Source organism: Epinephelus fuscoguttatus, linkage group LG23 (genome assembly GCF_011397635.1).
Source record: "Epinephelus fuscoguttatus linkage group LG23, E.fuscoguttatus.final_Chr_v1".
Classification (NCBI taxonomy): domain Eukaryota; kingdom Metazoa; phylum Chordata; class Actinopteri; order Perciformes; family Serranidae; genus Epinephelus; species Epinephelus fuscoguttatus.
Window position 1 is genome coordinate 8071293 of NC_064774.1, and position 21513 is coordinate 8092805.

Below are 21513 nucleotides of genomic sequence, written 5' to 3' on the forward strand. Positions count from 1 at the left end.
AGAGCCGGTAAAGAGGAGAAACACTCGCCTGTGTTTGTGGCATCAGTGTTATATAGAAACCTGAAGGCTTCATATCTCTATCTTCTGTTTTTCTATCGCTGTAATGCTACTTAAGGAATGAAGTGACAAGTGACATATAAAGGAGATGGATTGTCTCTGAGGCCTTGTGCCTTTAATAAGAGCAGACTGAATGTGATATGACATTGATGCTTTTAGCACCTTTTTTTTCTCCCGGAAAATTAACTGTTCTTTCTTGTCTGACGCAAATTAAAAGGCTCAAGCCATGAAACCTGCTGGTCTGTGAGTCTGTGTTTAATCTACTCATTTGCCCAATGCCCAGCGAGCTTTACCGGTCCCAACAGCTGCCTGTCATTTTTTTCCCAATGGTATCTTTATTGATTTTCAAACAGCAGAAAACAAAGACATGCACATACACACATCCAGTATGTGTACATACTGTATGCACCTACAAACACGCAAAAGAAAAAGACACTAGAATAAAATTTCAGTACAACCATAGAGTATTTAACCCACCCCCACCCCAAAAGTATGAATTTAAAAAAGATAAAATAAATAAAGATACAAGAAAAATAAAGATAACTTATAAAAATAATATTTTCCCAAATTTCAGCACAGTAAGACAGACTGTCTTATAAAGAACAGCAGTAGATTTAGATAGTTTGCGTTTAATATGTTCCATATGTCACTTCCATCATAGTTTATGAGATATAATCACTCCCAAAAATTTTGTTTCATATGTTCCTTCAATTTCAAAACCATTTTAAGTTCAGTTTTATTTAGCCCTAACACAACGGAACACCATGATTTTTTTTTTCATTTAGTGATAACTTATTAACAGCAAACCATTTTTTCAATTTCAATCAATCAATTCAATTTTAATTTTTTGATCAATTCCCTTGTCCTCTCCCGAACAAAAAAAAAATTGTATCATCAGCAAATATTACAAATTTCAACATATTAGATACCTTACAAATATCATTTAAATAGTGTACAAATAACTTGGGTCCCAATACCGAACTTTGTGGAACACCACAGGTTACTCTTCTAAGATGTGATTCAGTATTATTGATTTTTACAAAATAATATCTGTTATTTAAATAACTTCTTAACCAAGGGTATGTGACACCTCTTACACCATAGCGTTCACACGTCTGAAGAAGGAGGGAATGATCAATTGTGTCAAAATGCTTTACGTAAAACAATAAATACACCTACAGTGTGCTGTTTTTTTATCTGCTGCTGTTGCTATATTTTCCACAAAGTCCATCACCGCAATGTAGATCGACTACTCCTAAACCCATATTGATGGTCATACAGTAACTCATATTGCTCAGCAAAGTTGTCCAGTCTGTTTACAAATCATTTTCCAAGTATTTTAGAAAATTAGCGTAGCAGTGACACAGGTCTGTAATTTGATACCATGTGCTTGTCACTATATAGACTGGAACTACTTTGGCAATTTTCAATTGACAACAATTAACAAGAAAGAAAGAAAAAACTTTGACAGATTTGATCTTTGCATAGGTTCACTTCCAGCAAATCCCCGGGTGCTTCCAACATGTGGGTTAGGTCTGTCCTCTTGAGATAACACATGAAGGGACCCCAGGTGTTGTGAAAGAGGGACTGATTAGCCCTGATAGCATATGTGATTTTTTTTTCTTCCAAGGGCAGAGTTGTTGATAGTTCAGAAATCCATTTACCCACACTCGACATACCGACTTTCTTCCACAAAAGAGCAATAACTCTTTTAGCCAGTAACAGGCTCAGCTGCCAGTAAATTTATCCTTTAAATATGTACATTTAAGTTAAGTAGAAATATTGATATTTATTTCAAACGTGAAAAAAAAGATATGATCATTCAAACAAGCAGACAGACAGAAAAAGTAATACTCACCAATAATGAAAATCATAATGTAAAAGCAACTACTATGATGTACACATCCGAAAAGGAGCAGGAGGAAATAAAGACCTAGACGGTCTCCATAAGTCACTGAGTGAAATGAAACAGACAGCTTCCTTATACAGATAATTCCTTTGTCACACAGAAATAACCCATGTATATGTACGTATATGATATTAATAACCAATTATCCATGACTTACAAGTATAAACTATATATGTAGGTAGGTAGGGAGGTAGGTAGTTAGGTAGGTATATGTATATACGTAGACAGTAATCCCAACTGGTGAATGTCAAACCCCTTCTTCAACCCTCTGCCTCCTAAATATCATGTCTTTATCCTCCTGAGACCCTGTGTCCTCATATGATGACATCACGTTGTGGGTTAACTTGACCTTATACTTCATTCTACTTAAAGGAGAGGTCCGGTATTTTGCACTCAGAGCCCCATTTCTGGGTTGCTTATGATGAAATAGAGTGGTTAAGACCAAAATTTGACGATTGCTCATTTTTGGAGAATTTAGCTTTCCCCTGCCTGGCTTAACACTGCTGCCTATGGCCATGTGTGAACCTGTCCTAAAACCACCTTAACGCTGGTTTTCAAAGCCATTAAACTCCCTGAGTAGTCAGTGGTGTTCGTTGATGTTCTGACATAAAAATCATAGCAAACTGTGGGTCTATGGAGATGGTTTTGAAATCCTGTGAATAATCTTTTATACCAAATTTTTGTGAGTATTCAAGGGTGCAATGTAGGATCAATCAGACTCACAGACTGGCTTTTATTCGATGCTTGAGCCTTTTAATTGAGTATAAGACCAGAAAAACTCGACAGAATGAACTGTTAAAAGGGTACAATCTTTAAACATTGTTACAGTGGTAGGAAGGAAGTATTGATTACTACATGCAAGAGTTTACAGATGATAAAAACACACAGATAAAAATCACATATCCATCCAGATCCTGTGGCTGTGATTGGCACTGCATGTTTCTATTTCATCCAAAGAGACATCATGGCTTCATGGCACAGACAAATGGCTTGGTGTAATAACAAGGCTGATCATCAAACTTCTTGAGATCTGTAAAAAGACAGAGGGAGTTATTTGGAGATAAACTTTCTACCTTCTCAGACAATCAGTGAACCATTTAAACGTGTTTCATGGGGCCAGGTACACATATCTATCTGAATTTTTAGAGAAAACAGCAACAACAACAGAACAGTGAATTTGTTGTAGAAATGTAATTCACTGAGTCAGTTCATGGACCACTTGGTTTTTAGAACTTGTCATTCTCGTTTATTGTACCTCATCGTTGGGAAACCAAACTAAAAATCTTACCAGATCTGACCAACATCATCCCTTATATTGATGTTGATTAAAAATGTTAGACGTTGACATAGACATATTTGGAGTACACAGAATGTATCAACAGTAACTGAATAAACTTTATTAAGGTAAATTAGGTGAATTGTATGAGCTATACGGAAATTCTTTATTCTTCAGAGGTGTTTACTCGAGTCACAAATTTGATGACTTTAGACTCAAAATAAAAAAAAGAACTTGTATTTTAACACCAATGACTTATGACTTCACTTGAGGCCCGTTTCCACCGCAGGAGTTTAGGGGTAATTTTACGGGGCCGGGGCTGTTGGTGTGTGTCTCCACCACAGGAACCACCCCCGAAGGACAGAGTTCTGGAACTTTTACGGGGCTAAACAAGACTATTCAAGAGAAGGCTGAGACACGGGGTCAAACATGGGGGGATTGCACATGCGCAGTAAAATCTGGCCTGCATTTCCTCAAAGGCTCAGTAGATGACATGAGACCGCGGAATAAGGGGGATGTGCATGCATGTCATTTTCACAGCTTATTACTGGACTGTCACTGGTGACCTGCGTTGTGGCTGAGAATGACAGAGATGCAATTCCAACAACTTCAGGCAGCCACTGTCCAAAAGTCCAAGCAGACCGCACTCCTTGATCGCCTGAGCGGATCCTGCGCTTTTTATCTAGCGCCCCTGCTGTCACCCTCCAGCATCGCAGCTTAAGTTACACTGCGCATGTGCAATCCCCCCATGTTTGACCCCGTGTCCCAGCCTTCTCTTGAATAGTCTTGGGGCTAAACAAGTCCCTGCCTCGGGGGAGGTACTCAGAATGGCCCCGAAAGACTCCTGGCTGGGGCTTGGGGATTACTTGGTGCTGATTGGATATACTCAAGGCGGGATGTGATGACAACAGAAAGCAACTAAATAGCTGGCATTTTTTGGACGAGGGTAAGCTTGTTCATATAGCTTTCGCCACCATGTTAAAAAAAACTCACTAAATGGCCCGTGGAAAAAAAAGTTTTTTCCAGCGAATATCTTAGTTACAATATGATTGAGCTAGCAAAGCAGTTTTGTGTTGCTATGTGTGGTATTTATTCAGTTTTGGCAAATCACGATGTCTAGAAAGCATCAGTGGCTGCAGCTGACAGGGACAGCTAACAGCAGCAGCAAAGCTAACATCAGGATGTCATCTGTTAAAAGCCTCCCGTTGTCGGATACGACATGAAACTACTCCAGTTAGCTCAATCATGTTGTAACTAAGACATCCGCTGGAAAAAAAAAAATTTTCATGGGCCATTTAGTGAGTTATTACAGACACCACTAAGGGCTAACAGCTAACGGTGTCCCTGCGTCGCCGCGGTAAATGGTCGCACAACAATTACGTCACATCCAGAGCCCAGTAACTTTACAGGAACCTTCCTCGTACTCTGCTCTCAGTGGAGACACGGCGGTTGAGAGGGCCGAGCGAGAGGACGTTCCTGTAGTAGTTCCTGCCCCCCAAATAGTACCAGGAACTTCTTCAGTGGAAACGGGCCTTTGGACGTGAGCACTCTGACTTGGTTCCCGTGAACCACTTTGTTTGAAACAATCCGATCCATCCAGTCAAATTGCAGGAGAGAACCATGAAGGGCTTAAGTTACGTTACTGAGATCAGGTTGAAAAAATGATATCAAAGATAATTTCATTTAAAAAGTACATTGTGGTAAAAAAATAAAATAAAAAATGTATGTAATATGTGTGCATCCAAAATTATAGACAGGGAGGCAACAACTTCCAACTTTGTGCGACATTTGAAGTTATACAAGGAACAATAAGCTGAAGCTAATATTAGTGAGCTAATGCTAAGCTAATGTTAGCTTAACAGCAAAGTAACTTTTTTAAAAACCTGTTTAACAAATAAATACAAAAGCAATCATCAATATATTTTGACTCTGTTGTTAAGGTTGTATGACATTCCAACCTGGTTTCACTCCGATGTCGTGAAAAACCAGCGCTTGGTCAGTGACTTCTGCCATCAGACAACGACGAAAAAAACATCCCTTCACGTCAGCATGATACGTGGTCGGTCGCTGTTATTATTTAACACTGTTCAGCGGCATCGGGGAACTGTGGCAGGACAACAAGGAAAGTTAAGGCAGCGAAAGTTCAAGTAGGCTGGGTTACAACCACTGACATTCACCTGTGAGGCTGATGTTCGCTTCCGGTGTGATTGTAAAGCCACAAACCTGTTCTTTTTTCCAAAACTCAACCAAATGCATGTGTAGGCAAAACGTAACCACGTGCATTTGTTGTTGAAAGAAAAACATTCAATTCAATTCATGGTGTTGTACTGATGTAGTGAGTTTATTTTGAAAGAGACTGTATGTAAACAGTATATTTCCTGTGAAAATTGAAGCATACTTTGGAAACAGACAATGCATGTAACAGGTTGAAAATGACACGGCGCATGTCATATCTCGATATAGAAAGTCCACGACCAAACATTGATATGTTTACAGGTCAGAGTGAGAATGTGTTGATGTCGCTAAGGAGCGCATTTTGACTTGTTTAGGGTTCTAAACTCAAAGCTAAGGATTTTGGACTTGTCAGTCTTGACTTGGGATTTGAGTGCAAAGACTTGAGACTAACTTGTGACATGCAAAACAATGACTTCTACCTCTGCTTTTCATGTCAGTTTGATTTGATTTAAAGCAGCTGTGCGGAACTTTTTATCATTCATAAAACTGTCCCTAGTTCGTATCACCCCCCCCCCCTCCTTGAAGATCTGCATATTTATTTGAACCCAACAGCGACAAAAAAGCCTTTCTCTATATGGATATTTAGCGTAGCCTCACTCAGGTCGGACACAGCGGAAGTCAGCAAACCAGAATACGGCCCCCAGAGGCGGAAGTAATTCTGCACGCCCACAGTGGCCCGCAGCCATTAAACCACAGAAGAAGAAGGAGCCGTGTTTTGAGAGAGTGTTCTTCGAGTAAGCGGTACGTAACGGGCATTGCTGAACACATAACAGTTTTACCAGATGTATCAATAAGGACTTGGTTGTACTTTCGATGTCATGGCGGATAAAGAAGGAGCACCATCTAAAAGAAAAAGAACAGAAGGCGGCTAAACGGGACAGTGATAGGGCTCGAGCCCAAACGCGTGTAAACCTCGGTTGGGCATTCACCAAGTGGAGAGAGCTGAGAGAATTGAAAGGTTTTAAAACTGATCCAGAGTTGGCCCTTTTCCTAATCGACAGGTATGTAATTTTTGTTTTTATTTAGAGAATATAACACAACTTGTTAGATGTTGTTTCACTTCAATATATGACGACATGGAAGTTATAAGCAAGCTAAATGTAGCTGATGCTTTTGTCTAGTAACGTTACAACAAACGCCACAAAATTATCTGACTGTGACCATGAACACAAATATACAGCAGGCAGTCGTCCAGGGGCATGTGCAGGGAGTGGCCTTAGGTGGCACGGGCCACCTCTGAAATCTGATTGGCCACCCCAGGTGCCACCCCAATATCTTAAAATTTGATGAGCTATATGCCCATTTAGAGGCAGGCCACCACGCACGATGCTGAATGTGAACCGCACTTTTAAAGTTGCAGTCCCACCTTAAACCTGAGAGACAGTAATGCACTAAAGTAGTAACTTGCCTTCAAAAAAGAAAAACGGGACGGGAAGAAGAAGTTGTGATTGACAGGAGCAACCCGTGAAGCAACGCATGTCTCTGAAGCATCTCATCTCGGAGTTTACAGCGTTACCATGAACATTTGAGTAGCCTACATTTTTTGGTAACTACACTGTGCCTGTTGTTAAAAGCAGTAACAGCAATGAGCTAAAAAGTTCCTCCAGTCTTTTTTTTTTTTCTTTTATTGTAATTGGCACAAGTCTGTAATCATCTCATCTCATTAGCAAACACTGTTTGGGCTGTCAACGATGCGAAAGCTAACAGTTAGCTATGTAAATCTGTACTGCGTAACATTGTTATGATAGACCTGAATAACGTCAATTACATTTCGTTTTCATTCGTGTATGCATAATTATCTATTGTAGATATTGCATAGAGCGACATGCATTATGGGACTGTTACAGTATGAAAAGAAATCAGAAGAATATGCAGGATTTCTTCAAAAGAAAGAAACCAGGGCCAGAGCAGTCAGTCAGAGGATGAGAGCCAGCGTGTCATTAAAGATGTACAGCAGGAGCCTTCAGCTTCAGCTGTACAAATAGGTATGTAAAATCCTGATAGTTCCATATTTTTCTCATGTTTGAACTTATTATTTAATTTATGAACTCACTTGCTCTAATACCAGTGATATTGTGGTAATTTAGAAACTTGTCTATTATATGTGTTAAGGAGCAATGGTCTTAAATTCATTTAGGTTATCTGGATTGGCTAACATAACACTTAGTTTACTATTACATACTACTACATACTAAGGTATGTTACTTCGGAAAAGACTGATTTTATTGTCATTCTAATCACAGCGTATGTATTATAGAGTGGCATGTGGATGGTGAAGATGAAAGACCCTTAATGTGCATTATGTGCATTGATTTGGACTGGGATATTTCACTTACACTACAGTGGCTTATACCGTTGACAGTGCTATACAGTGACCATATGTGTGAATGTGCAATGTCTTCTTTTGTATGTGTAGCGTATCTTGGAAGGTTGTGGGGTTTTTTTTAGGTCTATGTTTTATTGCAGTGTTAGTAATTGAAGGAGATATGGGTTGTGGAGACAAAAATGGTAAATTAATGCGATGCCAACACCTGTGTGTGTGGGTATGTGTTCGCGTTTGTACGTTCATACGTGAGTGTATGTGTGTGCACAGGCGCTCCTGCTCACACTTCATGCCATTCCTGCAAAAGTCAGTGACCCACTGGGGCCATCCCTATCAAAAATGTCTGGACACGCCCCTGCAGTTGTCCTCAGTTTATAAGAAATTCAGAGCTACACCAGAACATTTATGAACAGGTCTTACTTTACTACTAACTTATGTGTAACTTTACCTTGTTAGCATGTTTCCACTAATTACTTGGACTGACCTAACGTTAGTAGCGTCAGCTTTGCAAGCAAAGGCTGCAGGTAACAGCTTTGCTGTGTTAGGATTAGATCAGAACAGAATCACAACAAAAACAGGAGAATTTACTGAGTAATTTTGCTGTTTCCACTAATTACTTGGACTGACCTGACGTCAGTAACATTAATCCTCTCGCTCTCCAAAACAAATACATGCGGTAATTGCTGGTTGCAGTTGAGATTTTACGAATGAAGCTGAATGCCGGCTGCAGTCGGAATTTTACAACACCAGGCTGTGGGTGTCATACCGCTTCGACCAAAGGGGCGCTATAATCAACGAAAACAAACAGTTCCGCACAGCTGCTTTAATTAAATGGTACTTTTTTGATTTATGGTAGAATTACCTCACTCAACTGGATGGAATCTTTTTACATGTCATTAAAATACATAAACCTTAGTGCAGAAAAATAGCAATATATAAACTTACCTCCATAGTTCATCGCCAGACAGTGTGCGTTTGCATAGTTATCAGGCTGTCCTTTATCCCAGTAGTTGAACCTGAAAGGTTTACCATCACTCCAGAACCAGGTACCCTCCTAGAAGATGAGAGAACAATATAATACGACAGACAGTTTGGTTTAAACAGCCAGGAATGCACAGATTTTTAAACTGGTGAAACAAACACTCCACAAGTGCATGGCACAACACAGGAGAGCCAGCTCCTCAGGTCAAGACTCCATTTTCATCAGCTTATTCGAGGCCAGGTTGTGGGGGCAACAGGCCAAGTAAACCACCCCAGACATCCCTCTTTCCAGCAATGCATTCCAACTCCTCCTGGGGGACCCCAAGGCATTCCCATTCTGTCCCGGGGCCTCCTACCAGTGGGACGTGCCCCTAACACCTCTAACAGGAGGTGTCCAGGAAGCAACCTGATCAGATGCCTGAACCACCTCAGCTCACCCCTTTTGATTCAAAGGAGCAGCGGCTCTACTTCGAGCTCCCTCTGGATGTCCGAGCTCCTCACCCTATCTCTCTGGCTGAGCCCAGAGCAAACCTATTTCGACCACTTGTATCTGCGATCTCATTCTTTCAGTTACTACCTAGAGCTCACGACCATCAGTGAGGTTTGAGACATAGATGGACCAGTAAATATAAAGCTTCGCCTTCCGGCTCAGCTCCCTCTTCACCACAATGGTCCTGCCAGGGCTCGACAGTGTGAGCGTTTCACTCGCATTTACGACTAAAAATAGGTGCGAACTGTAAAAAATATTTAGGGGCACATGTGCGCATAAAAAAACAGCCTAAGCAGCCTATATTTTTGTCAACAAAAAATTATGATAATCTAACTGCAAATGTTGGAGGAACTCCAGCCGCCTTCCCTCTTCCCTGTGTGACACGGCTATGAGCGGTTTTCCAAGCCACTGTCGGCACAATGAATATAAGTCCCACTGTCGGCAGCGTGGAAATAAGTCAAAGTGTGGAGGAAGCGGCGGACCTCTGGGGAAGCCTGCTCCGTTCTCCCCACAGTTAGGGACCGTTCTCCACGGCCAGGCTGTCGGCTGGGTGGAAATAAGTCAAAGTGTAGAGATGAGGGACCGGGAAAAGCGGCGGACCTCCGGCGAAACCTGCTCCGTTCTCCCGGCAGTTAGGGACCGTTCGCCACGGTACCGCTGCTGGGCAGGATGGAAATAAAGCCCTTTCACACAGAGCGCGCAAAGCGCAGACCTCTGCCGAGCACCGACGAACCCATTCACTGTGTATGTGCTACCGCGGCGCAAGAGTGCACCGCTCTGCCGCCGAGCTGATGCCGCTGCCAGCCTGCGCTCGAATTGCAGTAGACCCGGAAGCAGTCACCATGGAGCTGTAGCTCCTGAACAAGCCTGTACTCCCCCAAATCCTGTCTTGCGCGCCTTGCTCTCCGCTTGCTCTGCGCCCTACCCCACGGTGGGTGCCATGAAAATCGCACTCTGTGTGAAAGAGGCTTAAGTCCTGCAGAGTTTCAGAGGACCTGGAGAATGTTTTAGGATAGTAATAACATTATATAAGATAATCAAATTGCAAAGATAATATATATAAGATAATAACATTAAAGACAAAATTAAATTGCAATACTTTTTCAAAACTTGATGATTTTACCTTTCTGTACATTTTGTATACAAATTCATTAAATAATTTTGCTTGTAAATGTCTATTTGCATCACGTTTATTACGGAAAACACATTATTTGATCAGTTTACATTGTGCCCCTAAAGTTCTTTGTGCGCTCCTTACTTTTTCAACTTAGGAGCACATGTGCTCCTTGGGAAAAAAGTTGGCGTCAAGTCCTGCCTGCACAGTGCCTATGTCACTGCTGAAGCCGCACCAAACTGCTGGATTCAGCTGTCTATTTACATCTAAAGGAGAAGGGACAGTCCTTTGAGGACAGCAATGTTCATATCTTAAGCAGTTGGTTGGGATCGACGTTGGAACACGATTTCAACCCAAATGTACTGCACCGCCAGTGCTTAATTTGAGCCAGAATGTACTGGAACACATACCAGAATCTTTTCAGAAAAGGCCCTGGTGCGTTCCGGAACTAATTTCCATGGGTCCCATCTACAAATCACATACAGTATTGGCTGATGTCTGATTTTGGCTGTTGGCTGAGTTTTGCAGGGTATACTGGTAACGGTAGACCGCGGTACTAAAACTCCACAGTACATATGATACCAAAATGTTGGAGTAGGGCGCACACTGGTCAATAACCAGTGCCAGGTGGCCAGCGCGCGCCGGCCACCTGGCACTCAATATGCTGCTGGAGTGGTTTGTTTTCCAGACATGTGAGTATCTTTGAGCAGTGAAAGTTATTATTTATTTCTTTTTACTTGTCGGCAATGATTTGTTTTACACAGAGCTCTACGTGCGAGCATTTTACTCGCATTTGCGACTAAAAATAGTTTTGTGTGAGCAAAATAAATCATTCAGCACGCTGTGTGAGTACAGATTTCAACCAGCAGCAGAAACGAAAGGCGAATCCTGCCGGTTGTGGGTTGAACGGGGGTCACAGACAGGAATACGCCGGAGGCTCATAGTGCTCTGTGGCGCAAGATAACGGCTTACCGGTGACAGAGAAGCTCGACTCCAGGTCCAGTAATTTCCTCTTTCGTTGGCGTCATGACTGCCCATTAGTACCTGGACAACCAAGCCGTGGCGGCACACAGGTATGTGACGTGTCAGAGGAGAAATGAGCCGTTCACATTTCTCTCTTTGTGGCAGGTAACGGTCCACAAACCTCACCGCACTTTAGGGACTGTTCTTAACTTGTCAGGGGAGGAGGGTGGCTGGATGATTTTTATTTCATTTATTTATTTTATTTTGATCCCCCCTATGTTAATCACATATTGATGCTGTTTTTGAAGTATGAATAAGTCAATAAGTAATTTATTCCATTGAAATATCATTGATGTATTATAGAAAAGTGATTCATCTTTTTATAAATGACAAAAGGCACATCTGCCTCATTTTTGCTGTGGTATCATAATACTACTCAGAACAGTGATATTTTCATTGGTATTGTACCATGGGTCCCAATTTGGTACCATGACAACACTAGATGTCACAACCATTCCATTCAGAGTTGCGCAGTGAAGTGGCTCAGGTGCTGCTTAAAAAAGTGTTCCCCCACTTTTGGAAGTAGGGGAACACTGCTCTCTCAGAGGCAAAGTGTTCCCCTACTTCTAATTTTACAAATTAAGCACTGTGCACCGCTGAGTTTGTTTGTAACCAGGCCAAGACCACCTCTTCAAGAAGGTCTCAGCCCGGTTGTTTTGATGTGCATCTGAGTGTGATCGCTGTGTTCACATCTGCCCAAATGAATCGCATTTAGGGGGAAAATGAACTGGAGTTTGATTGAACTGAACCAAACAGGGCAACACCCTTTGGATTACCATGACCTGGATGACTGAGAACCTTCACCAGAGCATCAGGGTTAAACACACATTTAGGTAATTACTTTTACATTCTGTATAAGACGTAACATACCTGTGCTGCATCAGAGCCTCCAAGCCATGTTAGTGGATACGCATGAGCCTGCTGCAGTATCATACTCTGAATGGCGTGCTGCTCGTTGAAGCTGTGCACTGATGCAAGGTTTCCACCTAAGTTCTGACAATGTCTCTACACGAGGACAAAGAGAGTAGAATCACACAAATGAGACAGCACATATGAAATTATGCAAAGACACCAAATTAAAAGAATATGTAGATTACCAACATGTAAAGGCCAAAAACAGCAGAATTCAAACTCTACCTCAGCATTAGCCCAAGTCATGGCAGTTGGAATGTAGCTGAAACAGCGACCATTGTAACCAGTCCAACCACTGGGACAAGATGTAGACCTCTTTATTATGGGACTCTCCTCTGAGAACAAAAGTAGAGAAGAACTGAAAATGAGAAGGTTAACATATAACAGCTGAAAAAGAAGAAGCCACGATTCAACCAACCAGAATACTAAAATTTTAGCTTTAAAACTGAAACAATAAGTGGCAGCCACTGAGGGTGCTTTCACACAGCAATCCCACTCAGGTGCGCACCAAAACAATCGGCTTCTTTGCCTCTTCCTGCACTGTGTTTTTTAGAGTATATTTTATTTTTATGTTGTATTTTATATTTTTCTGTGCAAAAATAAAAAACCTCAAACCTCAAAAAACCTCTAGGATACTTTGACATGCGGACTGGAGGAGCCGGGGACCGAACCACAGAATTTCTTATTTGTGGACAACCTGCTCCACCCTTACCTGCAAATCAAATTTATGGACTTTCAACTTTAATTCTTACTTTTTTCATTTCTTACTTGGCCATAAAAATTAAAATTGACTCCCGACTCAGTTCAGTGATAAAGAGAACAAGATGTATCGTTAACAATTCTTAACAGTCTTGCCACACATGTTAATACTCACCAGCAGCTCTGGTCAGAGCCATCATGGCACAGGCAAACAGAGACACAGCCAGCATCTTCATGGTTGAGATGATGCAGAGGGTAAAAATGATCTTCAATGAAAGGAAACAGACATGTGAGTGATGCTTCTGAAGAGCGCCCATGTGAGGACTGCATGAGTATAGAGTCCATTAGAAGATGCATAGATGATGATGAGAGACAACAGAGCAGAGGAAAAGAAGTGAAGAGATGAAGCAAACCTTGTGCAGGATTATCTTCTTTCTCCTCAGTGTCAGCCTGTAGCTTCAGTCTTCTGTGTGGAGCTGCTGAACAAGAGAAACAGCAGCTCTTATATACACTGAATTATCTGTTGTAAATAAACATCTAAACCTCCTCCACCCCGGTGCCAGGTGGGTTATAAAATTATAAAGTTATATCAACTATGAATGACCATCTGTACAGACTTATCAGTTTCAGTGGATCAAATGGCACCACTTCCCCCTCTGCAAGCAATGAGACGTGAAGTTCTTGTCAAAGTCCTGTTGAACAGGATCCTTCTTGGCAGTGAAACAGCGAAGCACGACAACGTGTCACCTGCATACCTGAGCAGGATAAACTCTTCAGACAGTAGATGGATGGAAACGTATCAACACAGATATTAAATGATGATAACTAATGCCAAAGTGCAACATTTTATGATTTCTATAATCACATTAGGTCACATGTGTGCCATGTCCATTCCAGCTGGTGGGGCACACACTCTACGGTACACATTATATGAACACTAAAATAATCCATCTGACAGGTGTGGCATATCAAGAGTGCTGATTAAACAGCATCATTGCTACACAGGTGTGCCTCATGAAGAGGGAGTTGGGCTGGAAGGCAAAGCTTTCGATTTACTGGTCCATCTACGTCCCATCTCACCTATGGTCATGAGCTCTGGGTAGTGACCGAAAGAACAACATCGTGGATACAAGTGGCCAAAATGAGTTTCCTCCGTGGGGTGTCTGAGCTCAGCCTCAGAGATAGGGTAAGGAGCTCAGACATCCGGAGGGAGCTCGGAGTAGAGCCGCTGCTCCTTTGCGTCGAAAGGGTTCAGTTGAGGTGGTTCAGCCATCTGATCAGGATGCCTCCTGGGCGCCTCCTGAAAGGAGTTCTGACCCTAGAAGAGGACACTCTGGGGGGATTATATATCTCATCTTGCCCTTGGAACGCCTTGGGGTCCTCCAGGAGGAGCTGGAAAGTGTTGCTGGGGAGAGGGACTGGACTGGTCTGGAATACTCTGCTCGGCCTGCTGCACCAATGACCTGGCTGTTGAAAAATGGATGGATGGAGGTGTGCCTCAGGCAGGTCACAATTAAAAGGCCATTCTTTTTTTTTTTTTTTTTTTTTCTTTACAAACCTGTCTGCATTAGTCTTCGTAGCTTAGCGCCACAAAAGGGTGTAAGCTTTTTATGAAGATTGATGTACTGTTAATCTTGCAGTCAAGTATTTTATACCCATAATGCGTGGTTCTGACCGTCACCCACCCTCCCTGGAGACTAGCCTAACAGCCTTTATTGGAAAAACTTCCTAATACAAGCCAGAGAGGGCCGTGATACACCATAGTGTGCCAAGGGGAAAGTAAGGGACAGACAGGGGGGATTGAGGGACAGGTGCTTAAGTCCTGAGTTATATAGCAACAGTGTCTGCGGAGAAGAAGGAGAAAACAAACAAACAAGCAAACAAACAAACATACAAACAAAACAAAACAAAACAAAAAAAAACAGAGGAGAAACAGGCAGTGTAGCTGATGTATTGTGGCCTTGAGGTTGTTGTGCTCCGTACAGATTACCAAAAATAAACAAATAAATGTATAATAAAGAGAGAAAAAAAGAGAAGTCTATACTGAACACCAGAAATGTGAGAATCCTGGTGGGGTAAAGCCCGATTGCAGAGAAGAGTTGCCAGTGTGGTGTGGTAGGTTTGAGAAGCATCTGAGCCCCTTTTGAGTGATCCCATCGGTTCTTTGCGATGCGTCACGGAGCTGAAGTATCAAACATGCATGCTTGTATTTGAACCCTCCCAATGTGTTTATGAAAACCATCACCAGGAACCACGGCCAGCTCTGCAGGAGAAGGCAGGCGGCGGGGCACCCCAAGGCCGCAGGAGCGCCCAGACCCCACGCTCAGAGAGCCGCAGAGGCTGCAGGACACCACGCAGGCCCTAGGACCCGGGGCGGCAATGGCCAGCACCCCCAGAGAGCCAGAGACACACCCCAGATGGGCGGGGCAGGAAGGCCCGCCGCCCAACGCAGACGACCCAAGGGGCCAGCCGCGGGGGCCCGGCACCGCCCCTGGGGAGAGGACCAGCACCGCACCGGACGGGCCCGCACCAGGTGCCGGCCACCGGCGGGTGCCGGAGCGGACGGTAGTGTGAGCCCACCCAGGCCCGGGCGGATGAGGCAGGCAAGGAGGCGGCGATGCCGCAAGGCACATGCCCCCAGCGCACCGGGAACCAGGGGACCGCGAAGGGCCCCCCGCCCGAACCCCCTGGGACGGGCCCCGACCAACATACAGGAGAGAGCGGCCCACCATGAGCAGTCAATCCCCCATCAGGACCCCATAACAGAGGGCCAAAAAACCACAGCCAGTCAGGAGGCAGAACTCCAGCAGGAACCCACAGAGCCCCCAGGGCGCCACCCGGCCCACCTGCCACAGCAGAACCCCCCCCCCCCCCCCCGCGGGTGGCACCCAGCCCCCGCACCAGGAGAAAGGAGCAGGGAGGGACGGGGGGAGGAGGAGCCCACCCACCCCGCACCACCAGTGGCGGCGGAAACAGCCCCCCAGGGCGGACCGGCCACGCCGCCCCAGGCCCAGGAAACACAAGGAGACCCCGCCACCCCCAGGCACACAGGGCGAGGAGTCCAGATGCACCCGCCCCCCAGGGGAAAACCGCCTGGCCCTGCGATCCTCCACAGAGCCAGGGAGCAGACCCGGATTCAAGGGAGAGAGGGTGCACCTAACACATGCTTAAGGCCTTGAGTTCTGATGAACCGCTGTGGTGTATTGTGGTGAGAGAGGTAGAGGGATTAGGGGTTACATCATTAACAAAAACACGTTACATATTACACAACTGTTTTTCTTGAGTTGTAATATTTATATGTACAGGTGGCATATGCTCACAGGCTGAGTGGCACTATACAGACAGCTTTAGTGAGAGGATAAATGTTGACCATTTTTCTGTAAAGTATGTTAATTGGTTTCTGTGGCCAGCAGATATTTTCTCCAAGGAAATATGTTCTGCAAGTAGATTCAGCCAGTGGTTGATGTTGAGGGTCTGTTTATCTTTCCAGTTGACTAGGATTGTTTTCTTGGTAATGGCGAGAGCTACAAGAAGAGAGTTGCAGTGGCTGTTTGGGAGGTCAGTTGTCATCAGGTCACCAATTAAGCACAGGTTGGGAGATAATGGGATCCTGCAGTCCAAAATGGAGGAGAGTTTTTGAGTGACTGTTGACCAGAAGTGCTGGACGGGTGAACATAACCAGAGTGCATGAAAGTAGGTGTCTGCAGTGTTCTGAGTACACTGAGTGCATATGTCAGACTAATATACAACTTATCCAATTTAAAGTACTCCACAGAACACACATCACCCAACAAAAGATGAATAGAATGGGCTTCAGTCAGTGTGTCTTGTCATCTTAAATGTATTTTTGCATATCTGAGTCCAGAAGTCAGGGTCTGGTGATACACCCAGCTCCTTTTCCCATTTTAAAATTGGTAAATGTATAGAACTGGTCACTGACAGTAATTAATAAGTCTTAGAAAGGTTCTTTTTATTTCTCGGAGAAAGCTTTGTAATATGTTTGGCAAATTCTGGTGGCTGCAAAGTATCCTGAGGCGCTGGGATTCTCTAAAATGGAGAGGTCTTTTGTTAATTTCAAAATCCGGGTTGTGCCAAATTGGAGAGAGCAAGCAAGGTTCTATTTGAGATTTTGTGATTTCTAGTGTTTTCCACCAGGCTGACAAGGTGGAAGCAATCATTGGGTTCTTAAAACGGTTATGACGTCTGAGTGTAGTGGTGATAAACGGGAGGTCAGAGAGTTTTATGTTGTTGCAGTCCGCCTGTTGTAGTTGTAGTGTTTGTTAGGATATAACCATTTGGATAGGTATTGTAGCTGGTTAGCTAAATAGTAATGTGTGAAGTTAGGAGCGTCCAGTCCCCCTTCCAATTTGTTTTTCTGAAGGGTGCTTAGGCTAATTTTTCCTGTTTTGTTCTTTGAGTAGAATTTTATAATTGCAGAATCTAATGACAGGAACCAGTTGGCTTTTCTTGGGAAGACCCGCCCTACTCTGCCTCTGATTGGCTACATTACACGTCAGTCACGTGTCTCGCCCATAGACTGTATATATTTCATGGATTTGCAGTGGACAGTAGAGAAACAGACACAACAAGGACTGAGAGAAGAGATGAGAGACAGAGGACAGTATTAAGAGGGAAGAGAGGAGACAAGACGTGTTTATGTTCTAATGTCCCCAAAAAAAGAAAAGATTTCATTTCAGTCTGTTATTTTTATTGTTTATATGACTGTCTTTTATTTATTCTGGTTTTACTCAGTGAAAAAAATACATTTTGGAATTCTGCTTTTGAATTACTGACAGAGCCAGAGAGCTGACTGAAAGAGGCTGAGACAGAGGAATGCATCTGGCAATTAGCAATATCAAGTTCTCATAGCTTAGCTTGCAACATTTCTCTGGGGGTAACTTCAGTGCTGGGGAGCGCGGGGCACAACCTAACGAGGGGTATTTTATGTGGTTGCACAGGGTCGATCTTTCTGCTTCTGTCCAGTCCATCACAATACCGCCAAACAGTTAGCCGCAAATTTCCACAGAGATTGGATGTGTTTCAGCTGAGTTCAGTTCATCTCACAATCACTTGGCTATGTTAACTTTATATAAGATTTTTTTTAAATTAATCTACATTCGTATAAATTCCAAAATACTTAAAAACCTGATAACTAAAACGTTCGTCATACCACTGCAGGTAAGTGAGAGAACTTGACCTTTCAGCCCCGAGGCCCAGGTGAAGCTGCTGCCAGGTGCAAATGAGAACCATGGGCAAATACAGGATGAAGAATAAGTGCCGTGGCTGTTATCTTTATGATACACATTCATAGTTCCTCGCCTGGAAATTCAACTGAACTGGGGAACAGATCCAAAACAATCAAATAAAAGAGCCACATGTCAACAGAAATGTGGGACGAACAAAGCACACACCTCAGTGTGGAGGCACGGTCACCCCTACTGGTTGGGACACGCTAGAGTTAACTTGTTATTAACTCACATTAAGTTATCACTGTGCACACACACAGATATATACAGTCCCTGCATGGGTCCTGAGAGGAACCAGTCATCTGAGGAAGTTGGGAGAGTTCTCTTCCTCATGGTCATTACTCATGGCGTCCCCCAGGGGTCAGTGTTGGACCCAAATTAGTTTATCCTTTATATTAATGGCATATGAAAAGTATCCAGTGTTTTGAAACTGGTATTGTTTGCTGAGCCCACCCAGGTGTCGCTCATTCATGCTACTCTGTATACACACTGTGCACCTCCTCAGGCTGCATAGACACTGCTCCTTGTTCCTGTGGTGAGTTAAGTTGAAGTGTTCTTTCAAGTTTCTTTGCTTCTCTGATTTGTATGTTTTGGTGTCCTGCATGTGGTTTGTAAAATTTATGGACGTTTCAGTGTTGTAGGCCAGAGTTTCACATGACGGCCAGCACACTCCCTGGGTTTGATGTCCCTCTTGAAAAGGTGAATGCCTGTTCCTGCCCTAAAGGAGAGCGGATTTAACCCTTTTCATGACTGTTAAGGTAAAACTCATGACACCCAATTTTTTCCCAGACATAAAAGTAAAAACCCTTTGAAATAATCAATCATTATCTTTTTAATTTCCATGGAATAGTTGGTGAAAAAGTGTGTTTTATGGTCAGTGGGATAATGTGTTGTATCTGCATCATCAAAATTCCCATATATCCCAGCTCACACTTGAATCTCTGTCACTGGCAGTTCCCAACATTGCCACCAGAGTGCTCTATCACATGCTAGAGTGATTACTTCACATGTCAGAAACCCTTGTACATACATATATCACCGCTTTGTCAGTGGCCTTTGACATTCACGTGTGACGTGCATGTACAACCGGCAACCCGCCTCCACCCCAGCTCCTCCTTCTCATGCTGTGTCTGACTTATCAGTGTCATTTCTGTTTGTCATTGATGCTGCTCTGTTCTGTTCTCGGGGGTTCTTTGCTGCTGCTCTCCCTGCTTTAGGCTTTCCATGTAGGCGCATGGAAGGGCAGGGAGGCCCCAAAACAGAGCCATAGCATACAGTAATAATAGGCTGTAGTTTGTGGTTCTGTGATTGATTGCAAGATAAATGACCAGAACATCCACACAGGAGTATCACATCAAATAGAGACACACTGGGGAAAAACACTGTGAAATAAACAACGCTGTTTTTCACAGCTGTAGGTTGGTCTCCTTCAGGCTTCTTCCATCAGCTCTGAAGTCATTTGAGAGGAAATTAAATTACACTGGCCTCTGTGGAGAGGAGCATTTATATTGATCGGTACTCTCTTATTGACATGACCGAAGATGTTGTTGTTCTGCAGGCAGTTTCATGTAGATCCAGCTTTTTCCAACCATTTGCTACAAACGCATCTCGTGAAATGTTACGGTAATTGTTTATGAGGAGGGATAAAAATAAAGACGACTGAAAGAGGAGCTTAAAGGTCCAGCGTGTAGGATTAGGGTTTTTTATTGACAAAAACAGAATATTATATTCATAACTTTGTTTTATATTATCTTATAATCACCTGGTACTAAGAATCATTGTGTCTTCGTTACCTTAGAATGAGCTGTTTATATCTACATACGGAGCGGGTCCTCTTCCACAGAGCCTGCCATGTTTCTACAGTAGCCTAGAATGGACAAACCAAACACTGGCTCTAGAATGGGCCAGTCACGCAGTTAGCAGCCCCTCCATGATGAGCCAAATAACATCGGAAAAACATAGTACTTCTACACACGTCACACAGGTGAGATAGCCATAAGCTAGTTAGTCCCCTAGACTGTCTGTGGTTAGTCCCAGTGGCTTCTGTTGGTGGCTAACCGCCAACGCTGGTTCTTTTCCAAAGTAGTTTTTCTTCAATTCAGCTTCATGTGTCACTCAGAACAGATTTTAATAAATCAGAAGTTAAAAAAACTGGCGGATTAGCTGGGAAACATCACATTCATTCACTTTACATGGAGCTACAGTTAATACTGAATTATGTTAAACGTTTGCTGAATGTGTTAGTATCTCTTAATAAGTCATCAGAAATCAAAAATCATCTTTAGAAGGAGCAGATGTTTACCTTAAGCTAGGTTGGGACATGTTAAAGTTAACAGTATTTCAATGGAGCAAGCTAACTGCTAGTGTGCTTGGTTGAAAAGAAAAAAAAACAATGCTTTGAGATGTCTGTCAGAGATGGCAGAGGTATGATCACATAATCCTGTTTGAGCTATAACAGGTGGTATGTGTTCCACATTTTAGAGTACTGTCAAGAAACTGTTACCATCAGAAATCGCTGGGTTCAGTTCAACACTGGAAGTTGTGCACATAATTCACGCAAGGTATCATGGGGGCTAGGAATAAAGTGGATGGATCCAACAAACCCCAGACTTTCACTTGGAAACCCAGTGTTCACTTCTGGTGTGAATGTAGAGCCAAACCGTGATGTTTTTTTCCAAACCTAACCATGTGCTTTTGTTGACGTCCCAGCATTGGTTGCAGCTTCCTAAACCTCATCAACAGATGCAGGAGGATATCTAGCATCTAATATGTCCATGTGAAAGTCCACTGACAAAGCAACGGTAAGTGACAACTTGGGATGAGAACGTGTTATAATGGTTCCTCCGTAAATCTGCTTTACTCATGGTCCCTTAAATGTAACATTTAAAAATTAAGATATGAATCAGGCACAAGAAGACACAATGAGGTCCACCTTTTTATTTTTATCTCCCCACCCACAGCGACTCCTGGAGTTAGCATACTTCCCGTAAGCACACACACACACACACACTCTCCCTAAATATGCAGATGACATAACTCCGGCCCAGTGGGTCAGACTATAAATAGTGGAGCGACAGAAACCCCCCATGTTTGTTCTCAGTCTGCCCCTGACACTGAACACGAACAACTCATCTGCACGTATCAGATGGTTTTATCTCCTCTCTTTGGTTTTATCATTGTCCTTTTTCGGATCAGTGTGAAAAAGTTCTGCAGTCAAGAAACTGGCTCAAACCTAAAAGTCACATGAG

At 43.2% G+C, this 21513-nt stretch overlaps 2 protein-coding genes across 2 annotated transcripts; one reads left to right on the forward strand and one right to left on the reverse strand.

Moving 5' to 3' along the window:
• Positions 1–2799: 2799 nt before the first annotated feature.
• Positions 2800–13488, reverse strand: LOC125883538 (type-2 ice-structuring protein-like). The gene is made up of 6 exons (XM_049567875.1): positions 13433–13488; positions 13195–13285; positions 12546–12655; positions 12279–12413; positions 8746–8854; positions 2800–2996 (listed from the first exon to the last, which is right to left on the reverse strand). Exons 2-6 carry the CDS (start codon positions 13253–13255, stop codon positions 2929–2931), a joined length of 483 nt encoding a protein of 160 aa, XP_049423832.1. The 5' UTR covers positions 13256–13285; positions 13433–13488; the 3' UTR covers positions 2800–2928.
• Positions 13489–15250: 1762 nt separating this feature from the next.
• Positions 15251–16198, forward strand: LOC125884301 (proline-rich protein HaeIII subfamily 1-like). Its single transcript, XM_049569199.1, has one exon. It carries the CDS (start codon positions 15251–15253, stop codon positions 16196–16198), a length of 948 nt encoding a protein of 315 aa, XP_049425156.1.
• The last annotated feature ends 5315 nt before the right edge of the window (positions 16199–21513 follow it).